At 37.1% G+C, this 27,023-nt stretch overlaps 1 protein-coding gene across 10 annotated transcripts; it reads right to left on the reverse strand.

Moving 5' to 3' along the window:
- Window positions 1-2,563: 2,563 nt before the first annotated feature.
- Window positions 2,564-25,775, reverse strand: LOC149542734 (uncharacterized). Of its 10 annotated transcripts, XM_089797622.1 has the most exons (7): window positions 22,454-25,575; window positions 20,886-21,015; window positions 20,451-20,517; window positions 19,426-19,939; window positions 3,772-3,881; window positions 3,504-3,670; window positions 2,564-3,232 (listed from the first exon to the last, which is right to left on the reverse strand). In XM_089797622.1, the coding sequence occupies exon 1, from the start codon at window positions 25,286-25,288 to the stop codon at window positions 22,505-22,507; it is 2,784 nt and encodes a 927-aa protein (XP_089653748.1). In that variant the 5' UTR covers window positions 25,289-25,575; the 3' UTR covers window positions 2,564-3,232; window positions 3,504-3,670; window positions 3,772-3,881; window positions 19,426-19,939; window positions 20,451-20,517; window positions 20,886-21,015; window positions 22,454-22,504. The 10 variants fall into 10 exon arrangements, 7 of the variants coding, with proteins under 7 accessions (XP_089653748.1, XP_089653745.1, XP_089653747.1 ...); XM_089797619.1 differs by having other exon boundaries at window positions 19,426-20,517; XM_089797621.1 differs by having other exon boundaries at window positions 20,451-21,015.
- Window positions 25,776-27,023: the final 1,248 nt, after the last annotated feature.

A 27,023-nucleotide genomic window follows, 5' to 3' on the forward strand; every position in this document is an offset into this window, starting at 1 on the left:
TTCTACTACAATTCAAATAAATTCAAAATTGTACTTTTGTCTGCTTTTGCACTAAAAGTAAATGCCTTTGTACATATCCCTAAATCCTTATTGCCTAATTATTTTCTCCACACTGATATGGTTCTAGAATGGTAAGATAATCTTATGGATTTTATTAGCAACTCGAATAAGTTTTGACGTCTTCCTTAAACAACAGTTAAATTTTTTATATTTTAGCCAATTGGAACACATCTTTCCTTCGTATTTAATTTCCTTTTTCTAAGTTTGATAACTGAAGTTGCATATATTTCAAGCAAAAAATTAATTCAAAATATTTTTGGGGCACTTTTATTCGTCAATAAGTGGGTTGCAGGATGTCAAAAAAACTTTATACATTGCCCATGCAAGAGAATGCATATTTCTCAATGCACTACTTTGGGGTTTGTAGGCTTTGCAACATTGCAGACACTTCAAAACTTCCCAATTTTTTGGGTTGCACAACACATGCCTCATGTAGTATGTTTGAAATCCTAGAGACACACAGCATATTTTATAGAGTGTGATCTTGTCTAAGGTTCCAAAATACCTTTAGGTCATAATTCACAAACGCTTATCAGATATCATGTGCATTGGGTAGTAGGTAAAAATAGTGAATTGCATGACTTGTAGAAATCTGATTTCTATGTGAAAGATTTCTTAGCCTTATATTAAGTATAAGTTCATGTGGGTGCTAGAGAGATAAACAAACTAGTCAAAATGTAGAACCTCCATATTGATCATAGTTCATAGGGCAATACAAAGCATTGTGAAAATAGACTGACAACTACAAGAGATGAGATTAATTTCAATTCATTTGATAAGTTGACACTTAAACAAATTATAATACTTAATGGAGCATGATCAACCACCTGCACTTGGCAAGAACTATGCCCTGCAACTCTTATTTACCTAGGTTGTCACTCAAATTCCTCAAAAATGAGCATTGCCTAAGAGTAAACCTAGAGAGCATTTGACTATATGAGTTGTCAAACTATGCAGATCATGAAGATCAAACGCTGAAATTTTCAGAAAAATCCATGATGTTTTCGATTTTTTGAAAATTGGTCAACTGTATAGTTTGGATGGAGGATAGTCGTGTCCAATTGAGTTTAGGGTTGCATGGCAAGTTGAGAGGTTTGTTTGAGCCTTCTACTGTGTTCCTTGCATAGTCATTGTGTGTGAACATGGAACCTCTGGAGTGCATTGACCCATTGCCCTAAAGAAATAAGTGAAGTTCATGTTGATAGTGGAATTGATTGTTTAACAAATGTTATTGATTTAGAATTACATTGTATGTCATGATAGTGCATGCATGTTAATGATGTCGTCAATGGTGTTTTGTTATTCAACAAAAAATTATTGTGCCCATCACGTACCTTGTTTCACGAGGATTCTTTGACGGGGTGTGACAATACCTGAGGAAATATGATGGAAATTCAAGTTAATTTTGAATAATGTGTCCAAAGTTGGGAGGATAAGGTTCAAAAAATATGGAAGCCAATTTTAGTTTGAAGGCTTCCAAACACTAAATGGTCTTTTCGGACTAAGTTTTAGACATTTGATTGAAGACTATGTTCACAATTGATGATCTCTTTTTCTTGTTGCTTGTTCATCAATTGCTTGGGGATGAATTTATGCTTGCAAAGTTCAAATACAAGACAAATATAGATGTTGTATCCCCATTTTGTATGTGGGGTCTTCAATTGGATAGTAAGGAAGAGGTGAAAAGGGTGGTGGAAAGATGTGTGAGGCTAGAATGTAGATTGGATTATAACAATATTTTGTCCTTTCTCGAATCGGCTTATGGATTTGTAGGTGCAACTGGGGACTAGGCTGCAATGCTAGGGTACCCACCACATGTAACCCCTCTATTATTTGGTGTACCATGAAGGACAGTTAGATGAGGATAGGGGAAGCAAGGAAGGCATGGGTTTCATAAAGGATTATGTGCACAATCGGGAAGAGGCTTAGAAGGCTAGCATGCCAAGGGAATAGTTGGAGAAATGAAAACTCAACTTCCAATTGAGGGACTATTGGTGAAGCGAGGGCCAAGGAGCTTTGTTAGGGGCTGAGCTGATCAAGGTTGTGGCAATGATGCCTACAAATTTGTTTAAGTTTGGCATGGGTGTGGAAGTGGAGCTCATGTATGGGGTTGTGCAAATCATGGCTGAAGTAGAGAAGATTGCCAATGCACTAGGGCGTGATCTTTGCTTTCCAGATCTGACTGTTTTTGGGTCTCTTGTCTTTCCATAGATGTAATGAATTTTTTTGAGGATTTTAGGTGTAGAAGCTTTTGACAATTGGTTAATTTCCTTCTACCAACAACAATGTTTTTTTCTTGTGGGGGTCGAAGTTGAATTTGTAAGGGTGGTGATTATAGTTACTGCAATATTGGATGGATATACCTCTGCTATGTACATTCACAATAAATAATACTTTATCAACCAAAAAAGTTCAAAAAATTCTGAAAGCTTATTGGTCATATGAAAAGAATAACTGTATCTAATGGATGCAATAGTAACCAGCCTATGCCAAGAACTAATAATGGCTAAAAAAATATTTTTGTTTGATAAATAAATGCTCATGCACAACCTTTACAATGTGACAACTCTTCTAGAGCATATCAAACTTCAAGACGTTTAACTCGATAAAAATTTCATGTCGAATTACTGCATAGCAACCCAATGTTCGTCGATAAATTTCAAGAGGCTTCTACTTGTATATAATCCTTGACAGTGGAACAGCTTTAGTATTCAATTCTTCCTGCTGTTCAAATTCTTTCTGCAATAGCTTGGAGACTGAATTAGGTGAAGAATAACCATTTAAGAATGGCTCCAAGTTATTATAAGGAGAAATTGCAGAGTTGCGAGACTTTGGATAATGCTGGGGTTTGTGGGATGCAGTCATGCTTACCAGAGAGAAGAAGAATCCCTGTTTTTTCATAAGCTCATTGCAAGTCCCTTTTTCTGTAAGTACCTCCTGCTCCATCACAGCAATTCAATTGGCATTCCTGGCTGTACATAAGTGCTGAGCAATCACAATAGTAGCCGGGCCAACAGAAAGGTGATCCAGTACTTCTTGGACAATTGTTTCAGACTGTGAATCCAGATTACTTATAGCATCATTAAGAAGGAGAATTTTAGAGTTTCTCAGAATAGTACAGGCAATGTCAATTCCTGCTTTGGCCACCAGACAGCTGCAGCTAGTCCCCAACCTATTTATATAAAGTCAGGGCGTTAGAAAAAGAATAAGAAATTGAGAAAAATTTAAATTAATCTCCACAAATGAACAGCATAGATGAGGGGAATTGATAAAATACAATGAACTTAGGAAACACGAGGGACACAGAATTTTTTTTAAATGTAAAATGTAAAAAATATGTTATTTCAATCTCAGGTTATTGCTAAGTTTTACCATGCAGATAAAATGCTCAACATCAACCCATTAGAAAACCCACAAACTGAAAACTGTGTACATGGGTTTACCTAGCTAATCTATGTATACTACCATCTATCTAAACTGAATAGAGAAGAAGGCAGCAGGCAGCAGCAGTTAAGCAACCCCGAGCAAGGCAACTCAGGACTTGGCATTACAATGCAATCAACATCAAAACTTTATTGCATTTAATCTGTTGAAAGCACTAATCACCACCCTGCATTTAGCACTACAAGAGCATTAGTACTATCGTCTGCAAGAAGGGAGTAGTATATGCACGATTATTGAGGAATTGATTTCTTGATTTATGGGACTAACCAGTCATACACAGTTGGGCTTCTGGGTTTTGCTTTCTCTCATTTCTAAGATCCTAACTTTGTTGGGGTTCTGGGGGTTCTCCATTGATTTTTTTCACTCTCGCGGTTTCCCTGAAACAAATTGTAGATTGCATTAATCAGAAAACAAGAAGATCCTATACAACTTGACACACAAGGTATACAGACAAATCGCTTTCATATTCTTAAGATTAAATTTTTTTCTTTAAAGGCTATGCACCATTTGCAATTTCCTACCAGCACCATAAGAAGTGTGTCTTTTTGAAGATTTTTAAAAGTTCATTAAAATCTTGAAGAGCATCTACATTTGCACCGTAATAAGCACAAATACTGTTAATAAACACACAGTAATATTATTATTAGAGTTCATATATGATTTTTGAATGCATTGAATAAAAAGTGAACTTCAAAATCACTAAAATGCCTTTATTATTACAATGAGTAAACCTTAATATTTCAAGAAAATTGACAGAAGAGACAGCATGCCTAATAAGCCTTCTACATAAAGGTGCAATCAATTAGTGAGAAAAAACCACAGACTATTTCATGGAAAGGAGAACCAAAGAATTTTGGGTGCATATCAATGGAATCATAATAATTGCCTTTAATATATGTGTCTGCGAAGTTGTCTCATGAATGCGGAATGCATCGATTCTTTCCCTTAATTTTTTTTTTTTACCTGCACTTATCTACATCTGGATTTATGCTAGGGACAAGATATTCTGATGCCCAATGAAATAAATTCTAATTGCTGGATGGTTCTGAGTCAGTTTCTTGGCCTTCTAAATGGCTCACTTCAAAGATATAAAACTCCCATACTTTGTAATTTAAATTCTAAAATAGTTTCCACCAAAAACACCTTTCTAAAACAATTTTGATTAGACATTTAGAAAAATAACTAGACTCACAGCCTAACAATAACACAATCACCACAAGTTTACCTGTCCATTTATGCAGCTTTGATTCAGATTTGCAGCAACAGAAATCTGCATGATTGATTAGATGCAACGCATTATTGTTGACCTTGAAGTCTAATAATTTATTAATTTTGTCCCTTGACCCTCGTAAATAACTTGTATCAGTAATTTGCCTCCAGAAACCCGAAGTTTTTATAGCCATTAATCTTTTAGGAGGCAATTGCACAATCTTCTTTGGCAACCCTTTGTTTCACACCACAATTTAAACTCAGAAATACAATGATAAGGAGATATGGTTAAAAATGTGAAATTTGAAGATTGTTCAATAGTTGTAATTAAGGATTTGCTTCTTTGATATGCTCCAGTTCACTAATGATTTAGGGATCAATGTGGGTATAGTTAAATTTTGAGAAATTACAAAATATACAGTTGTAACTTCCTTCTTGTTTCCCCAAACAGGTACATTTATAATCTCGCTAAGCCTTACCAACATGAGAAGGCTGAAACAGGAGGGCTGGTGCTTGATGGTGAAGAGGGTGGTACTTCAGAGGTGTCCACAGATAGAGGACATGTCTATGGAGGCATCACTGTTGTGATGCTCTAGTTACCTGTGCTGCCTCTTCATTTGATCTCAATATTTCTGCACTTGCTGTGAACTGCCTCATCCATTTTAAAGTCTCTTCATTCTCTACTAAAGCAACAAACCACAGGCTTCGAATCTAATAGTTCATTTAAAGTGCAATGGTGAACAGAAAGTTGTTTCAGTTTTCCCCACTCAGAATTCATGGCATCCTACATCACAAATGCACACTCAACAATACAAAACATCCCCCAGACGAGCAAAAATAAATCTTGTATGCACATCTATTTTCCAAAACCATTGGATAAACATGCACCCACTTCTGAAATAATTGGAAAAAATCAATGCAACATAGAAAAAACTCGCAAGAATCTCTAAAACATTCAAAAACTAAACACCCAGACACATTATTATGAGACAAAATATCTGTAAATCTTTTCAAGAACAATGTCTGCTCTCTTTTACTCAGTTTCAAACAATAACAAACAATTCTCATTACAATGGCCAAAAGGGAGATCCTAAGAAGTACCATCCCAGAATCAAAAGAATCCACACTCTTAATTCATAATCTGTATAGCCAACATTATCGATCACACGTAAAACTGAAACTAAATTCATAAATCTCAAGGAAAATGTTGAGTTAAAATGAAATCATATTTGGCAATCAACCATAAAATCTACCACAAAATAAAATCAGTACTAGCTCTAATTTAGTGGCGACATCTCCAAATCAGCAGCCTTGGCATTGGTGTTAACTATGTCGCATATTATAAGACATAAAAGCTCTCTGCTACACAAAATTGCCAAAAAATATACCTATAAGGGCTGACTCTCCTTTCTACACAAGACCTCAGACATGCTTTGTAAACAATTGCTTTTCAAAAAATCCAATCTATGAACCTTGAATTCAGTATATTGCAAGACCTACTCTTCCACTACCCTGTGCAATTCTTCCAATCCCTCAATCAGTTACATTCTCACACATCATTGCCACCTCAAATCTTTAGATGGGCATCAAATTTAGTCGAAGCCTCTTAGCTTAATTACAGATAGCACAGATGATGCAGGCAAAGGTTGAATAACTAGGGCCAAAGGCTCACCCAGCTATCCAAACCACCCTGCAAGAGTTAACACAACAGAAGCAAACACAAAGAACAACAACCAAAGGAGGAAAAAGAGTGAAATATTTTTATTGATTCATCAAAATATCTTCATACATGCCCAGTTGTAAGCCCTTCTGGGTTACGGCCAATTACAAATACATTCACATTCAAAGATCCAACTGCAAATTCACACTTTCAGTTCTGCTCTACAATCTGCTCCCCAAAAACTTGCCTAACTCTAAGCCTAAACACTCTATATATACTTGCCAAAATGGCTTACAGATTATTCTAGAACATTACATAAGAGGAGGGCCGACCCAACAACGGTCTGAACACATTCCAAGAAAAGATCTTAACATAAATGTCGCGATCGAAAATAAATCCTGCAAGTTAGCTTGCATAAATCACGTCCAAATGCTGACACTCAGCATACATTGGGTAACTTGGCACATGAAGGAATTGCTACAGTAACTCGGCACATAAAGGACTGCTAGGCACATGAAAGAACTACTAGGCACATGAAGGTGCTACGCACATGAAGGAACTGCTAGGCACATGAAAGAATTGCTAGGCACCAACTTGCAGAATGAACAAAAATGAGCAAGATAACAAGGCAACCCAAGATGCTCCTACATCAGACAACCAGGGTTGAAAGAAATGATTCTCCTGAATCACTGAGATGTCACAACCTGAGCTGAATCCAACTCAAATTGAGAAATCCATGAAGCATCTTCAATAGGTCTGTTCTTCCACTTCACCAAATATTCATAGTAATCTTTTCCTCTTGTGCTCTTGCCAACTCTCTGATCCAGTATTCGTTCAACTTCTTCAATCTGCTTCTTAGGATAATCATCTGATACAACAACTTCATCCTCTGACTCATGATGCTTATACAAATCAGCAATATTGAATATAGGAGATATATTCATGTCATCAGGTAACTCAACTTCATAAGCATTACTACTGTCAAACTTCTTCAAGATCTTACAAGTTCCAAATTTCTTCATCTTCAGTTTACTATATGTTCCAACTGGGAATCTTCCTTTCTTCAGATGAACCATTACCTCATCACCAACTTGAAAATCATGGTGTCTTCTACACTGATCAGCATTCTCCTTATACTTCTGATTACTTTGTTCCAACCTCAACTTCACTTCCTTATGCAAAGACTACATAAAATTAGCAAATTCTTCTTCTACAACGCTTCTCTTTTCTTCACCAGCAACATCTCTCAAATCTGATATACCTCTAAAATGCATTCCAATAATAATCTCAAAAGGTGTCTTCCCTGTACTCCTCTTCACAGAATTGTTAACTGCAAATTCAGCTTATGCCAATACCATCTCCCAATTACTTGGCTTATTCCCAACTAAACATCTCAGCAAATTACCCAAGCTTCTATTCACAACCTATGTCTATCCATCTGTCTGTGGATGGAATGTAGAACTAAACTTCAGCTCAGTACCCATCTTCTTCCACAAAGTCTTCCAAAAATAACCAACAAACTTACTATCTCTGTCAGAAATAATACTTCTTGGTAATCCATGCAATCTCACAATCTCTTTAAAGAAAAGTTCAGCAATATGCTCAGTGTCTGATGTCTTCTTACATGGTATGAAATGAGCTATATTAAAAAATCTGTCCACTACAACAAATATGGAATCATACCCTTTCATTGTCTTAGGCAATCCAAGAACAAAATCCATACTAATGTCAATCCAAGGTTTCTCAAGAACAGTAATAGGTGTATATAAACTAGTATTTTGACTCAATCCCTTTGCAACTTGACAAACTCCACAACTCTTTATAAATTTCTAAACATCCTTATACATTTGTGGCCAATAATACTTCTCTTTCAGCAAACTTAATGTCTTATCAATTCCAAAATGTCTAGCCAATCCACCACTATGCTTTTCCTTAATCAGATTCATCCTCATAGAACTTCTAAGAATACACAATTGAATGCCTTTGAACAACATGCCTTCTTGAATGAAATATTCATCATACTTACTTATGTGATCTGTCAGATTTGGTGCTCTGCACTCTCTCCACGCCTCAGAAAAATCAAGATCAGCATCATACAACTTTTTCATTTCATCAAAACCAATAATTTCAACCTTCATTTCTGTCAGCAAAGAACATCTCCTACTCAATGCATCACCAACTCTGTTATTAACCTCACTCTTATGCTTAATGACAAATGTAAAACTCTGCAAATACTCAACCCACTTCATATGTCTCTGATTCAATTTATGTTGACTTCCCAAGTACTGTAAAGCTTTATGATCAGTATACAACACAAACTCTTTAGGAATCAAATAATGTCTCCACTTCTTCAATGCTTGAACAATGGCATAAAATTCTTGATCATACACAGAATACTTCCTTTTAACATCATTCAACTTTTCACTAAAGAAAGCAACAGGCTTACCTTCTTGACTTAATACAGCTCCTATTGTATTACCACTTGCATCACATTCAACTTGAAATACTTTGTTAAAATTAGGTAAAGCTAATACACGTAATTCAACAACCTTTTGTTTCAAAGTCTCAAAACTCTTATCAGCTTCGTGTGTCCACTTGAATTCCTTTTTATCTCCCCTCATTGTCTCAGTCATAGCATTACAAACAGCACTGAAATTCTTTATAAACTTTCTGTAAAAACTAGCCAAACCATGAAATGATCTTACCTCACCCACATTCTCAGGTGTAGGCCATTCCAAAATTGCTTTAACCTTCTCAGGATCCATCTTTAATCCATCAGCTGAAATCACAAATCCCAAATACACAATCTCCTCTTGCATAAAAGAACACTTTTTCAGATTAATTAGCAACTTTTCCTCTTTCAACCTCTACAATACTTGTCTAATATGCTCAAGATGTTCTTCCTTAGCCTTCCTGAATATCAAAATATCATCCAAATAAACAATCACAAACTTACCCAAAAATCTTTTCAAAACTTCATTCATCAACCTCATGAAAGTACTAGATGCATTAGACAAACCAAAAAGCATAACCAACCATTCATACAAACCATCTTTTGTCTTGAAAGCAGTCTTCCATTCATCACCTTTTCTGATTCTGATCTAATGATAGCCACTTTTTAAATCAATCTTGGTAAAATACTTTGCTCCACTCAAACAATCCATTATGTCATTCATCCTCGGCATAGGAAACCTATATTTCACTGTTATCTTGTTAATGGCTCTGGAATCAATACACATTTTCCATTCTCCATTCTTTTTAGGTGCTAATACAGCAGGTACAGCACATGGACTCAAGCTTTCTCTGATCAAACCTTTCTGCAACAACTCATGCACTTGTCTGTTAAGTTCTTCATTCTCTGCAGGTGTCAATCTATATGGTGCTTTGTTTGGCAAACTAGCTCCAGGAATCAGATCCATACAATGACTTATGCTTCTTACTGGAGGTAAACCATTAAGAATATCATCAGCAATAATGTCTTTATACTCATTCAGCGATTCTGTAATTTCTACTGGTACTCGGCTGTCACTATCTACTGTCACTTGGTCATTACTAGCTTCTGCTGCTCGGCCATTATTATCAACACTCGGTCCTCTAAGAACTATGGCAAAACAGACTTGATTCCTTTTCATTTCGTTTTCAAATTGTTTCCCATTAACCATGCAAATTTTTACAGCAGTACAATTAACCTCATCTGGACTTTCAATCAAAGGCAGCAATGTTTGTTTCTTCCCATCTACCCAAAGAGTATATTGATTTAATCTTCCATCATGTACAACATTTCTATCATATTGCCAAGGTCTACCCAACAAAATATGACAACAATCCATGGGCATAATATCACACAAAACTTCATCAAAATAATGTCCAATTTTGAACTTCACATGGCATTGCTCACTTACCAATATCTTATGATCATCTTTGATCCATGAAACATGATAAGGTTTGGGATGTTCCAGCCTCTGCAACTGCAACTTAGTAACTAGCTCTTCTGATGCCAGATTTGTAGAACTTCCATTGTCAATGATCACTTTGCAGCATTTTCCAACCATCTTACATCTTGTCTTGAAAAGACTTCTCCTTAAAACAGGTTCCTCATCACTTCCCTTATTACATAAGGTTCTTCTCACCATCAGATTTTCTTCAGCCTTAGGTCCACTTGGTGAACCCTCATCATCTTCTTGAATCATAGCATTTTTGTTACCTTGCCTACTTTCAGAGGATCTACATTCAAAAGATCTATGTCCCTTTTTACCACATTTGAAACAAATACCATGAAATCCACCTCTAGAATAAGAATTACCTCTTCCTCGGTAAGAATTAGTGCCTCCTCGATAAGAATTACCACTTTTCCATTCAGTCTTGCCATTGTCATCATTCTTTCATTCAAATTTGCCTTTATCCTGCATAGAACTGTCAAATCTGTCACTTTCTCCATAAGATCTACCTCTGCCTCTTTCGAATCTACCACCTCTACCTCTTTGTCTTTGTTCATGCTTCTTTGTCAAGATCTCCTCAACTTTCAAGGCATATTGATATGCTTCTTCTACACTTTCCGACTTCACAAAACTTATTTCATCTTGAATCCCAGATCTCAATCCATTAATGTACCTTGCAATTTTCTCAACATCATCATCCACATGTCCAAATCTAATGTCCAATCTATAGAATTCCTCAGTATATTCTTTCACAGTCATGTCTTTTTGTTTCAAATTTTGCATCTTTCTCAACAAGCTAACTTGGTAATCAGCAGGGAGGAATTTGTTCTTTCCCTTGTTCACCATCTTTGGCCAAGTTCTGATCTTCTCCTTTCCTCTCCTTTGTCTATCAGTTTGCAAGTGCTCCCACCATAGTGATGCATGACCTTTCAACCTAGTGACTGCAATCTTCACCTTTCTATTATCAGGAGTGTTTTCATACTCAAAGAACTTCTCCATATCAGAGATCCAATCCAACACAGCATTGGTATCCAATTTTCCATCATAAGGAACAACTTCTACAGCAAACTTTGAATTTGCCCTAGACAACACTCGCAACAATCTTTCCTCATCTTGATCTTCTTCAAGTTCTAGATTATGTTTGGTGCTTGTAAACAATGAAATCAGCAATAATTGCCAGATATGCAAACAACCCCAAGATGCGGAAATATATGTGGAAATATATGAAATTTGAAAAGTCAAAAGTCGATTTTATTCACATATAACTATATAATTTAATGTCCATTTCTAGATGGAAAAATCCATACATATCGACAAATAGTCGAGGATAACTAGAAACACAATCATTATTACATATCATCATTCTTTCTAAATACACTTGATAATACAAAAGCCGACCACATATCAATACCATATACAAAGCAAAGTATAAATGCTGGAAATGACTCATATGAACATAACATCTTTTGCCAAAACTATGTCAACCTTAGTGTCCATCTGCATGTAATCTCATCTCCGAGCCATCGGAACAATGTCCATCCGCTATCATGAGACGAAAGAGTGGTCTAGGCGCTTTTATCGCCCAACCATGGAGTGGTTAGCTCCCCGAGGTTCTCCGGTTAAGGAGAACTACCCGACCTTGGCACGAGAAGGCTAGCAACTCAGCACAATTGGATCGGAAAGATCTAGTGCAGCCTATGTGCCTAATTTACTTACACATATGTCTAGTAGAAACATATACAAGGATGTTGAAGAGGGAAAACAATGTAATAATAACCAACTGCATTTCAAACATATGCATAAAAGTTTTACCGAGCTTGGCCAAGCTTCATGAACCAGTAAAATGTAAAAGACTGGCAGGTAAATTTCTAAGGAAAACAATACACTTCCCATAAATTACCCTCCTCTTTGATCCCACATTCAGCACCCTTCCTAATTTGAAACAAAACAAAATCTTATTGAGTTATAACTCTTAGCCTGTTGTATAGCTTATCTCCGTATTGATTAGTAAATCAATATAATTAATTATATTAAACTATTCAATCAGCGGTTTTTTGATAGATCCTAATAAGTTTCATTCTAGGGAGCTCGAACTGGTGCACGATGGTGAGCCGCGGATGGCGTTGCATGTATTCCTACTGAGAGCTTGGGCTGTCATGTGTTGGGGCCTACGTTTTGGCACACCCTAGCATCATTCTCCTACTCTTCCTCGCGGCTTTGGCCTGCGTCCACTGCATGCACGGGGTCCCTTTGGCGCTGCGTGGTGTTGATGAACAGGCGGGTCCATTTTATGGTGGGGTTTGTAAGCTTTTTGCATCTTGGTTTGTTTGCATCATCATTGGTCGGGACTTTGTTATGGGGTCGGAGACCGTGGGGTTCCTGCCCCAATTTTTACTGGTGGGATTGTTGAGCGTGCCCCATGGTGAATCGGGGTTTAGTGTTATCTCAAATTGCCTCTGAGGATTTGGAGATGGCTGACCCGTTGTCTTCAGCACATGCTAATAGTGGAAATCAGATGAGTAAACCTATAATGGGAGATGGGGTCTCACCCTCAAATGGGATGCTTCGAATTAAAAAAGTAAATGGATGTTTGGAAAGATCTGAAGACTGGCCGGTTCTAGTTATTCAACCTGAGCAGATTTCAGAGGATGTTGAATACTGGCAGAATCATGCCCTTATATGCAAATTTTTGGGCCTTCGTCTCTCCTTACCTATGTTGGATTCCTGGGCGCGTCGGGTTTGGAACCCCAAAGGTGATATGGAGATCATTCTGGCAGTGAATAATTACTTCTTGGTTATCTTCTCTTGCATGGCAGATAGGAATAGGGCATTTGAAGGAGGCCCTTCTTTAACCAAGTGGGGCTTTTCATCAAGCCTTGGCACATGGGCTTCAATTCAGCCGAAGAGATTCCATCAAGGGTCCCTGTGTGGGTTCGTTTGCCGAGGCTTCCGTTGGAGTTTTGGAGGGATGATATTCTTCATTCAATCTCATTACTTCTTGGAAAACCTGTGGGAGCGGCTACACAAACTTAGGATCGTAAGGTAATTTCTTATGCTCGTATTTGTGTTGAGGTAGATTTAACTAATCCATTACCAGATTCTATGGAAATACACTTGGGATCTTCTGCCTGGATCCAACAACTGGATTATGAGACTCTCCCTTTCAGATGCTGAATTTGCCATGAATATGGTCACTTGCTCCATAAATATCCTAGATTTAAGCCTGCTACCTTGGATGTCTCCGGATCTCTTAAGGGGGACAAGGGGAAGGCTCTTGCATCTATTGGACCTACGGATAATGAAGGCTTTACTCAGGTTAAAACTCAGAATAAAGGCAAGGGTAAGAAGAGAACCTGGCAGGAGAGACACAATGATGGTAATTTTAACAAATTTGAAGTTCTTGAAGACCTAGTACAGGAGGAAGGTATTCCAGTTGAACTTTCTTCTGGGGATAAGGGTCTGCATGAAGTTCAGGAAGAAGAGGCAAAGAGGGAGGATTAGTTACTATCGCCAGAAGATCCTCAAAGTGTACAGATTGATATGGATCTACCTCCTCGGGTTCAGGATACCAGGGAGCCCTAGGGATCACAGGTTATGATGAGTTCAATTGAGGTGGTACCAAAGCCCCCTGCTCCTAAGGGGACCTCAGATTTGGCCAAGGGCAGCAAAGCCCATCCTACTTTAGGGTTACAACAGAAATCTTTTAAAAAGGGGTCTCTAGAGAAACTGTCAAGGAGTGGCAGAAAGACTGATCAAGAGAGGGTCAAGATTATGGGGGATACTTTGGTTGAGTCTGGTCTGTGAAACCCATTGATTCCCATTTCACCCACCCCCATAAATGATTATTTTATCATGGAATGTACGGGGGTTGAACAACATCCCTAGACAAAAGGCTGTTCATAGATTAATTGATTCTCAGTTACTTGATGTGGTTTTTATTCAGGAAACTAAGCTTACAGTGGATGGTTTGGTGATTTCTAGTCGATCCTCTCTCTTTGGTTGCATCTTGTTTGGCAACTGGGGAAAGGTGCCTTCTATCTAATATTTATGCTCCTACTAATATTTCAGAAAAGTCGAATCTTTGGGCTCGTATTAGCTACATTCGAGACATGTACCCATTTCTCCCATGGATCTTGGCTGGTGATTTTAACTCCATTACTAGCTTAGATGAAAAACGTGGAGTAGCAGCTAGGTTGGACACCTCTACAAATCTCTTCAGGGATATGATTGACTCCTTGAATCTTATTGATGTGAAGCCAACTAATGGTGTCTTTACATGGAATAATAGGAGGTTTGGTGTTGAGGCTATCGCAGAAAGGCTAGATAGATTTTTGGTTTCCAGTTATTGGATGAACAACAAGTTGATCATTAATTCAGAAATTTTGGATTGGAGAGGCTCTGATCATTGGCCTATCAAGCTCTCGATTACTGCTTATGGAGTCACCAAGAACCCTTCTTTTAAATTTTAGTTAATGTGGTTAAGAGATCAGTCTTTGCAGGACCTTATGATGGATTGGTGGTACGAGGGGATGCCTACCCATGGGACGACAATGTTTACTTTCTGCAAGAGGCTTCAGCATGTTAAGTACAGGCTTAAGAAGTGGAATAAACAATGTTTTGGGAACCTATAGGCTCAAAGGATAGATGCTCAGGCTAAGTTAGACAACATCACTCGGTTGATTCGGGACCAAGGGAGAACCTTTGATCTAAGTGAAGCGGAGTCCTTGGCTCTTAAAGGATTAGAAGAGTGGGAGCTTCAAGAGGAGATCTTCTGAAAGCAAAAATCTCGTATTGACTGGCTTCAGGAGGGGGACAGGAACACTGCATTCTTTCATAACTCGGTCAAGGCTCGGAGACAGGGGAATTCTCTTTCCTCCTTGGTCTCGCCTAAAGGAATTCAACTTTCTTCCAATGTTGATATTTCCAGGGCAGCAGTCAACTATTTTTCAAATCTCTTTTCTAAGGAGGGTCTTGATGCTAGGGTTGAGGAGAGGGCAATCTTTGATTGCATTCCTCACCTAGTCTCTGTGGAGATGAATGAGGCCCTTTTACGTCCTATTTTGCTATCTAAAGTGGAGAAAGTGGTGTTTAACATGAAAAAAGGTAAGGCTCCAAGCCCTGATGGATTTCCGATTGAGTTCTTTCAAGAATTCTGGGAAATTATTAAGTTTGATCTCCTTGAGGTGATACAAGAGTCTCATAGGAATAAGCAGATGCTCAAGTCCATGAATTCTACTTTTCTAGTTCTCATACCTAAGCAGAAGGGGGCCAATTAGTTGGCTCATTTTAGACCTATTGCACTTTGTAATGTTGTCTATAAGATCATCACCAAGCTGATCGCGGAGAGGCTTAAGCCACTCCTCAGCACTTTGATCTCCCCAGAGTAGGGGGTTTTTGTTGAGGGAAGACAAATTTTGGATGGTGTTGTGGTTGCAAAGGAAGCTTTCATTCTGTGGCTAATTCGAAGGAGAGGGCTATGTTCATGAAGCTTGACATGGCTAAGGCTTATGATAGGGTGAGTTGGGAATTCTTACATAATGTTCTCCTGGTATTTGGCTTTGCTGAGGAATGGGTTAATTGGATTCTAAGTTGTGTGACCTCTTCTTTTTTTGTCATTATAAATGGAGAACCATCAGATCTGTTTAGTGCTTCTCGAGGACTTCGGCAAGGGGATCCGTTATCTCCTTATTTATTTATTATCATGGCTGAGAGTCTTGGAAGATTTATTATATCTCAAGTGGGGGGGGCTTATTCAAGGTTGGAGTTGGAATGACTCTCTTCCTTCCTATTCTCACCTTCAGTTTGTGGATGATACTGCATTGATGGGCATGGCCAGAGTTAGTGAAGCTATTAATTTCAGGAGAGCCTTAGACATTTATTTGAAGGCTTCAGGTCAGTGTATTAATGATGACAAATCTTCCATTTTCTTCTTCAATACCCCTCAGCCTATTCAAAACAGGATTGCTAGGATCCTCAGATTTTAGATTGGACCTCTTCCCCTGTTATACCTTGGAGTCCCCTTGGTTTTGGGATCTCAACATAAAGTGTATTGGTAGGAGATTTTGGATAAATTCCGGAGTAAAGTCAGTCATTGGACTTATAGGTGGCTTTCATTTGCTGGCAGAGTGATTCTTTTTAAGACTGTGGTGCAGTCTCTCACTATTTACAGGTGTTGTGTGCAAGTTCCCCCTTCTACCTTTGTAAGAGATTTTGATGCTCTTTCTCGGCAGTTTCTTTGGTCTGGTACCCTTCTCTCATCGAAGTGGAGTTTAGTTAAGTGGGAGTGTGTCTGTAGGCCAAAGTATGCTGGGGGCCTGGGTCTTAGGTCAATGGCACTTGTTGTCACAGCTCTTGCTGCTAAGCTGTATTGGAGGTGGTGCAACAATCAGCACTCAGATTGGGCCAAGATTCTTACTCACAAGTATTTTCCTGGTGCGGATAGTTCAGATGTGTCGCGCCTTGCTTTGGTGGGTAAAGGTTCTTGTGTTTGGAATACCCTTAAGAAAGGTGCTCAGATAATTAAGGAAGGCTTCTTTTGGATTTGTAATGGAGGCTCGGATGCTCTGTTTTGGCAGGATTCTTGGGATGGCCATCCACCCATGACCTCTAGCTTTCCCCAGCTTCAGCCTCTCTGCAACATTTTCACTGATGCTGGTTGGTTTAAGGTGGAGCATTTTAAGACTGTCAAGCATTTGGGACAGGTGGACGTGACTTGGCGAAAGGATTCTCAGGAGTGGCCTATCAGTGGCTCTGATGAGGATCGCACTCTTCTTGCTCAAGTGTTGGAGAACAGGTTTTGTAGTTCTCTTAAGGGGAGGGATATTCTGGCTTGGGATCCTTGCCCAAAAGGCAAATTCTCTGTGGCTCAAGGCTATGCTGTGCTGGACAGGAACCTCAATGGTACAGCGAAAGTGCACTAGTGGAAGAAGGTTTGGAATAACTTTTCTTGGCCGAAATGTAATTTCTTCTTATGGTTGCTGGCCTAGAAGAAATGTCTTACATGGGAGAATCTTCGCAAAAGAGGCTTTCAGGGACCTTCTGTTTGTTTTTTATGTTCACATAATGAGGAGTGTATCTCTCACTTATTTTTTCTCTGCCCCTTTTCGAAGGAAATTTGGCATAGATGGTGAGAGGCTTGGAGTCATAGCTGTATTCATGCAACTTCTCTCATTGACTTTTGGGAAAGTCTGGGCCGACCTCCAGCAAAAACGTCTTTCTTGCAAAGTGCCTGGACGGTTGGGCCAATTTTTGTTCTCTGGAACCTTTGGTTGGAGAGGAATCGCAGGATCTTTTGTGACTCTAAGTTAGATAGCCTACAATTGTGGAGGAAGATTCTTAGTAAGCTGCAGAGACTATTTTTGCTAAGTGTGACATGTCCGAAAGTATAGATCCTGGGGAACAAAGTATTATGAGGAATTTGAGCTTGGATGGCAGTAATTGGGGAGGCACTCTTGGAAAACGGCCGTGCCATGGCAAGCAACATGTTTGTAGGGATGGGCGATGGTCCCCTCCCCCAGCTAGGTTCTTGAAGATTAATACTAATGGGTCTTCTCGGGGAAATCTTGGTCATGCTGGTATTGGAGCTATAGGTAGAGGTAATGATGGTGGTGCAGTTTTTATGTTGTCCATTTATAAGGGTCAACATTCTAATAATCTGATGGAGGCCCTTGCTGTTAAGATTGCTGTGGAGAGAGGATGTTCTTTAGGCTGGAAAAAGATCATATATGAGTGTGACTCGCAGATTGTTGTTGAGATGTTGAATAACCAGAGCTTGGAAAGGGTTAATTGGTGATTAGCCTCTTTGGCCAAACAAATACTAAGCTTATGTAGTTCCTTGGACTCTGTTTCCTTTCTTCATATCCCTCGCAAATGGAAGAGAGTTGCGGATTGTTTGGCAAAGTGGGCTTCAGAGAACGTGGATAGTTGGGATATTAATGGAAGGGATGAGTTACCTCGAGAATACTGGGAGATTGTTGATCAGCTGATCTTGGACGATAAGAATATATAGTGCTGTTGTGGGCCTCTGGCCTTTGTTTTGTAATCTGGTTTTGAATGAATAAATTTTTACCCCTTTTTCAAAAAAAAAAAAAAACTATTCAATCAGCAAATTAAAATTAAAATTTATAGAGACTAGACTATAAGGGAGTCTTCACTAAAATCCTCTGCTGTACTTCAAAGTTAACTGTAAGAATGAGCTTGTTTTTCCCCTAAACATAGGTAAAATACATTTTCCCGTTTTAAGACAATATACTTCTCAATCTTTCAACATTATATATATATATATATATATATATATATATATATATATATATATATGATAGATTATGTTTTCACTAAATCTTTAACTGTGATTGTCAAATAACTCAGCTAAATCAAGCTATACATTAACATACAATGGTCTTCTAGGTTCAGAAGTAATTTAGTTTTAAGATAAAAAGCATACTGCACTAACTAAAAAAAAATATAAACAAGCAATTGATACTTATGTTTATTTCAAATTAACAACCAGCTGTAAGATAAGTCCATTTCTCATAACATTTACACAAAGACCCGTTACAGAGACTAAGAAATTAACAATGGTAATGGAGAGTTACAACCACACGGTGGAAAATCTTATCCACAACCAAAACGTGATACCTAGCAGCTCAAATTTTAACTTAGAATTTAAAACACAAACCACAAACTACAGCAAGGTAATTATTTCTTATATAGTGGAAGGTGCTAAAAACGTTGAAGGGATTCTATTGCACCACTTCAATGTTTACTAACATTTGGTTTTAAAAAAAAACATAATAAGGAAATCATAGAGTTACATATGGAAAATAGGAAGACAAACAGCCAGACCATTTTTTTTTAGTATTTGACTTCTTTTCAGCATTATATGTTTTATTCCGTTCATAGTAGATTCAACAAAACAAAATTACCATACTGAAACAGCAAATTAATGTAAACAGCATTATTATTATACTCATATCAGTAATTCAATGTAAACAGCAAAATTATTATACTCATAACAGCAAGTCGATGTAAACAGCAATTCCTTCTCAAAATTGTAATCAAAACCGATCATGACTTAAGTCCTTGATAATTAACAGAAGGAAAAAAAAAAGGAACCTGAATGTTGTGGGAACGCCTATGCCTCTGGCTCTCTCTCTCTTCTATCAACGGTGGCTGTTCTTTCCTGTTGATTAAAAGAAATCATCTCCAACTGATTGCTGTTGCCAAATATTCTAGCCGCCTGCACTGCTTCTTATCTTCTCCCAAATACGGCTGCTCCTCCTTCCAAAAATGTTTTTCCTTCCTTGATTTAACAAAAAAACTTCTCTCCCCTTTTGCTGAAAAACGTCACCTTCCGAAATCGACTTCCTTTTTTAATAATTTTTTTTCCCTTACATGCTCTCTAGATCAGCGTCTATCTCTTTTTCTCCCCCTAAAAAAAATGTTGCTCTTTTCTTTTGCAAATCGTGTTCTCTCTGTCCTCTCTAAAAAAACCCGCCTACACTCCTTAAAAATCGTTTTTCTTCCTGATGATACTCGATGATACTCAGTTATAATCTTTCTTTTTTTTTTTGAGAAGTTCTTCTTTAAGTCCTCCTCTAAACAGATCGTTCTCCCCTCGTTATTTCAGCTGGCAACAAATAGGATGATTCATAATTTAAAAGAAAATAACAATTGGCTTTAGAAATAAATAACTCACACTTCTATTAAACATAATTTTAAACCAACTCAAGATTATAAATTTTAAAATTGTTAGCAATCAATTAATTTTCCTTATTTGGATCTATGGCTACCACTTGGCTCGAGAACTTTAAATAAACTTTAAGTTCTATTAAAGCTTTCACATCTAATTTAAATCCACCATTTTCAAAATAGAAGAACTATTAATTACGATTTAATTTATTTTTTCCAACTAACTACTACCATTTCAAATTTATGCTTGTAATTACTAAGGAAAAATAATTTGAAAGTATAATACTTGTTTTATAATCTAAATTATAATATTTAATCATTCATTTTTTTTATTTATGCCACATTATCACAAACAAAACATTTAATCCATCTAGATTAATTTAAATTCAAAGCAAATGATTTAAATTCAAATAAAAACAACTAAGTATGTGTGTGCGGCTACACCATACAAATTCCGGACCAACCCTGCCAAGGAGCTAAACTCCTCTACCTCAACCACCATTCCGCTTTCAGTACCTGCACACTCACAAACTCGACATCACCCAATGCGTCAATAATGTCATCATCATAATTAATAAATAATATCTTAAATACAAATTTTTTTAAACATTCAACATTCATCATCAGGTATAAACATATAAATGAAATCACAATTTTAACTGTCATGTCGATATCTCATAAGCTCAACATATAACGACTTATCAAAATGACAAAATAATTAGCATTACCATCTAATAACATATATGATGAAATTCTTATCAAAGTCTATAAAGTATTCGACTCAAGTCGAGTCTTAGTCAAACAGTTAATCACACAATTAAATCCGTATAAAAAGCATGTCGAAATTTGAGTCGTGACAATGCTACTACTTCATCATCACTTACATCATCAAGATGTGCTCCTCTCCTTTGGGTTGTCTCCACAGCATCTAATCTGGCTGCAATTTGTCTCAATTGATCCAATATAGCATCATCAGCATTTCTTCTACCACGAACCATCTTTACAAATCAGTTCCTGCAAGATCGTAACCCTCTGTAAGTTATAGGTCAAATCCGCAGATCTGCCACCCTACAACCAAATCCAAATCAGGGTTCTACACGATCCAATCTCCACAAGGACGAACCTCAAGCTCTGATACCAACTGACGCAGGCAAAAGTTGAATAACTAGGGCCAAAGGCTAACCCAGCTATCCAAACCACCCTACAAGAGTTAACACAACGGAAGCAAACACAAAGAACAGCAACCAAAAGAGAAAAAAGAGTGATATACTTTTATTGATTCATTAAAATATCTTCATACATGCCCAGCTGTAAGGCCTTCTGGGTTACGGCCAATTACAAATACATTCACATTCAAAGATCCAACTGCAAATTTGCACTTTTAGTTCTGCTCTACAATCTGCTCCCCAAAAACTTGCCTAACTCTAAGCCTAAACACTCTATATATACTTGCCAAAACGGCTTACAGATTATTCTAAAACATTACATAAGAGGAGGGCCGACCCAACAACAGTCTGGACACATCCCAAGAAAAGATCTTAACATAAAAGTCGCGATCGAAAATAAATCCCACAAGTCGGCTCGCAAAAATCACGTCCAAATGCTGACACTCGGCATACACTAGGTAACTCGGCACATGAAGAAACACTCGGCATACACTGGGTAACTTGGCACATTAAGAGTCATTCGGCATACACTGGGTAACTCACACATGAAGGAATTGCTACAACAACTCCGCACATGAAGGAACTACTAGGCACATGAAGAACTACTAGGCACATAAAAGAATTGCTAGGCACCAACTTGCAGAATGAACAAAAATGAGCAGGATAACAAGGCAACCCAAGATGCTCCTGCATCAATAGACTAGCATTTATATTGTCTCTTGCTTGGACCTTTAACCTTCCAAACCTAGATTATCTTTGTGTTGGTGTTTTCAGCTAGCCCTTTGCTATGTAGTGATGCAACTAATCACAACTGCTATTAACCTGTGAAACCCTTGATTATTTATTTGTTTCTTCTCTACCCCATCATGTTATCCATTTGCAGTCATCTAGTTTCTTAAACTATGAAAGTGCAGCTTACCATGTTTGCAATGCTTAAAAAACCACCTTCTCGGCAATAGATTTTTAAGAAATATTTACAAGTGTTCATCTAATCAATTAAGAAAATTGTAAGTTCCAAGTTTCCTTTTATAATTCTAAACAGTACATAATCTCCAGAATTTGTGTTTAGAGATAAATTTCCTTTCAGTTCTTGTTATCTGCCCAAGATATTTCTGTCTAATCATCAATGAATATATAACATAGTTATATCTGTATATTGAAGATATATGTCATGTACCAACTGAATCAGTATGTCTTCCTATAATCCTAAAGTTCAATGTTCATTTTTAGGGCTACATAAAAGGCAATTTGGTAAGTCACTAAGTAAACCTGACAATCAATATTACCTTCTTACAATGTCAAAAGCAACAGCATTTTTATCCTGCAGTTGGCTTCTTTCACATAGGCTTCTCTGACTTATTCTGTAAGGAATTCAATGATTCCAATGCTTGCTTTAAAACATCATACAGATCCTCTTTATCATTCAACGTATCGTAAACAAAATCATTTGGGATCAAGCCCCTTTCCTGCATTTCCATCAAGAGCTTTTTCCCTTCAATTAGGTTTCCTTCCTTACAAATCCCATTAATAAGTGACCTGTAAGTACTAGAGTTGCACCAAAGACCTCTCTGTTTCATCTCATCCTTCATCTTCAAGGCCCCTTGTAAATTTCCTTCCTTGCACAGTCCAGCTATAAATACATTATATGTAGTTACTCTAGGTTTCAAGCCACAGTTGACCATGAGATCAGCCAACCTAAATGCTACCTCCAAATTACCAACTTTACAATATCTATCAATCAGTGTATTGAAAGTAGCAACAGTGGGACATAATCCCATATGAAGCATGTCATGTAACAACCAGATTGCTTCCTCCAGTTTTCCTATCTTACAGATTCCCCTCACAATAGCACTATGAGCAATGTAAGCAGGGACAACACCTAATGACTCATTTTCATTTGTCAACCTAAAAGCTCCCTTAAGATCGCCTTCTCTACAGTATCCATTAATCAGCTTAATGTAAGTATTATACTGAGGAACATGTCCCTGCCTCACCATTATATGCATGAGTTCACAAGCTTTTTGTATATTACCTTTTGTGTGAAAGCCATCAATAAGCACAGAGTAAGTAGCGGCATTGAGTGAAAGCCCTAAAACTATCATTTTACGTATGAGGTTCAAAGCATTCTGCATATCACCAAGTTGACAATGCTCGTCGATCATGATATTAAATATCAGGTGATTAGGAACTATATCTCTCTGAATCATTTCTTCCAAAAATTTCATTGCTTTCTTTAGTTTACCCGTCTTACAAAATCCAAAGATAAGTGCATTGTATGTTCGTATATCAGGCACAAAACCATTATTCAACATTGTATGGTACAAATTGAAACTCCGGTGGATCAATCCTCTCTTGGAGTGCCAGCGTATGAGGATATTGTAGGTAATGATGCTAGGAACAGAATTCCCACTTAACATTTGTCTGAAAAGCTTATATGCTTGTTGTATCCTTCCAACTCTACAGTATCCATCGATTAAAGAATTGTGTGTTCTAATGTCAGCATGAATTCCTTTACGTAACATATCTTCATGCAAGTACAATGCTGCATTCACCATACGTTCTTTACACAATTCATTTATCAAAATATTGTAGGTAACATGGTTTGGAGATGAGCCCCTTACTTGCATTTCCTGGAAAAGTTCAAATGCTTGAATTATTTTTCCTGCTTTACAATAACCACTGATAAGAATATTATACGTACAAACATCTGGAAACAAGCCTTGTTGTATCATTTCGCCCATAAATCTTAAAGCTTCCGGAAATCTTCCTACTTTACAATTGGCATGAATAAGCATATTATAAACGATGGTGTCAGGGACCATTGATATCTTCTGCATTTTCTGCAACAGCTTATGTCCCTCTTCCAATAGTCCTTCCTTTCCAAGACCTTTGATAAAAGAAGTTACAGCAAAAATGCTTGGTCCGTAGCCTGCTTTCACCATCTCCTCTTGCGCATTCAAGGCCTCCAAAAACTCACCTGTTCTGCAATAACCATCAATTAGTATATTATAAGTAATAAAGTCAGGCTCCAATCCTTTCATTGACATGATTTTCAAAATTTCCTTTGCCTCTGACAACTTGTTTTCTTTACAAAATACATTGATAAGCATGTTGTATGTAATCAAACTGATAGCAAGGTCCCTTCGCTCCATTTCAAGATATAATTTGAAAGCCTGTTCTATGTTGCCCTGTTTACAATATCCACGGATTAGAACTACATATGTGAGAATGTGAGGGACCACATTCCTTTCCTCCATTCTTTGCAGAAAGCGTTTAGCCAGATGCATCTTATCTGCCTTGCAAAATCCATTTATTACAGTGTTGTAGGAGACAGCATCCGCTCTGATTCCCTTTATGTGCATTTCATCTAAAAGGTCAGAAGCCTCTTGAAATTTGCCTACTTTGCAGAGGCCATCAATCAAGATTGTGTATGCAACACGTTGTGGGGTTAAACCACTTTTCTTCATTTTCTCAAAGATATCCATGGCAACCTGTATCATGCTTTCCTTACATAGTCTTCTGAGGAAATTAGTGTAACTAACTGCATCAGGCACAAGGCCCAATGATTCCATCTCCCGAAAAATCCTGAAAGCGTCCCATATACTTCCCCTCTCACAATGTTCACAAAGCTTCGTGCTGTAACTAACTTGGTTTGAAGCTATGTGTTCCTCCACTGTTTCATTTAATGGCTGTTTTGAGCGATGAATTTTCCCTTCTTCACACAGCCCTCTGATCAAAGAATCAGAACACATCTCAGCAAGCACTAAACCTTTGTTACACATTCCATCGAACATGTGGCAAGCATCTTCACTTTCGTATTCTTTACAACTATTATCAATGAAGGCACTACAAGTGAAAAGGCCGGGAAATGTGCCTCTAGACGCTCTCGCAGCCAAATGCTTAAAAAAATCATCCAGGTACACTTTGTTGCAGCTGGTGTCAGTCAATAAATTGTATGTAAAAATTGTGGTGTCATGACCAATTTCCCGCAACTTCTCAAGGAAATAACTTGTCTTTTCAAGCTTTCCCCCTGTGCAGAGAGCAGTAATGAAAATTTTGAAAGCACCGACAAATATTCTCTGAGGCAACATGTCGTTTAACAATAGCCTTAGAAAACCCATGCTTCCATTCCCCGAAAACAACAAACATGTAATTGTAACAGCCCGCAAAAGGCTTGGAACCGTGGTTCTTCATCCGCCCCACTGTTCCCAAACAATTTCATATCATCCCAGCCAGATAATTATATTAATTGCATTCATTGCAGCTGGGTTTCTGTTTCTAGGGAAAGGTGGGGTAGAAAGGGTTTAATGGCATTATACTGTAGACTAATAAATTTTCCACCCAGATTCTACTTTTTGTTTAACAAATTAGCTTGCCAGAGCAAAAGATGGAAAACTGATGGTTTCAGAAGTACCTATTTGATCATTTTGGTTTCAGAAGTACCTCTTTGATCATTTTCAGACAACTTAGATAGGCATTTCGTCTTCATCCCTGCTATAACTTCTTCCGGATGACACTCCCCATCTGGAGCTACTGTAATAAATCCATGAAATACCACATTTTAATAGTGGACTTCCTTCCCAGAATTTAGTCTCTTGAACTCATTTAAACATTCCTATTTGGTTTCCTCATAAAATAATCACATAAATAAGACTTGTCCTCACGACAAAATACATTGTTACAACCTCTATAAATACATTAATAATATATATTAAAATTTTAAATATTAAGTATAAATTACTTTTCAATTCTAATTCATTGTTGCAATGTTTAAAAAATACATTACTAATATATTAGATATTAAGTATAAAATATTTTTCTAATTTTAATTTTAATTCATTGTTGCAATGTTAGTAAATATATCAATCTTTGGAAATAATTTATTTTAATTTTATGTAAAGTTGACATATGTATAATTTACATTTGTTTTAAAGAAACTTCAAAATTTAAAACAAAGTCTATTGTCCTTTAGAAGATAAATTTGTCCATCTTCTATATTATTATTGTGTTTGGTGCTCTCAATTATCCAAACAAGTGTGTTGTTTTCACATTATTATTAGTACTATAGTGTTTCAAGTACTTGATACATTTTTGACAATAGTTTTGTACTTGCTGCTATTTCTCAAAGCAATTGTGTGTGTATGTTTTCATCAATGTTGATGCTAAAAGGAAAAGAAAAAATGCTTCAAGAAGCAATAGAAATTAATGTTATAGATTGTAGAAAACCATTATGTTTAATAGTTTTGATGATTTTGTCCAAAATATTTTATTTGGAACTTTATAAACCCTAATACCTCTATACAAATCTCTTTTTCAATAATGTAGAGAACATTGATTAGACAAATGCATGTTGGGGAGGTTAATTAAGAACAATGCCAATTTCTTGCAAGAAGCACATACATTGGGCATATCAAATGTGTTTTTTAATCCCTTTTACATATAATTCCATACATGGTATAAATCAACATGTATTGTCTAATTATTTGATATATTTTGCTTCTTAATCATACATGAAATATGAAGAGGATGTGTGTCAACATTAGTCATGAATCAATTGTTTCTATCACAAAGTTTTAAATAGTATGACTATAAGAACTTTGTCAACTTAAGCATGATCATGGTCATGAAATTTAGGTCCCCAAATCTTATAACCATACAAAATTGTTGGTGAGATTAAATTTTGGAAGATACAAGTTTATTTGACATCCTCAAATTGGATTTGAGGTGAGTCTCTCAAGTGTGGGCCCTTTGCATAATCTTGATGGCAACAATTTTGATATCCTTGTACTTTTGTATTTTTAATCAAAGTTATAATTAAAAGACCAAGTAATTCTTGTGGAATCAATATATGATGGG

Source organism: Cupressus sempervirens, chromosome 8, assembly GCF_028749045.1.
Source record: "Cupressus sempervirens isolate cs-2001-9-10 chromosome 8, ASM2874904v1, whole genome shotgun sequence".
In the NCBI taxonomy this organism is placed as follows: domain Eukaryota; kingdom Viridiplantae; phylum Streptophyta; class Pinopsida; order Cupressales; family Cupressaceae; genus Cupressus; species Cupressus sempervirens.

Coding starts and splice junctions, on each gene's coding strand:
- LOC149542734 (XM_089797622.1), bottom strand. CDS start 25,288: ATGGGTTTTCTAAGGCTATTGTTAAACGACATGTTGCCTCAGAGAATA.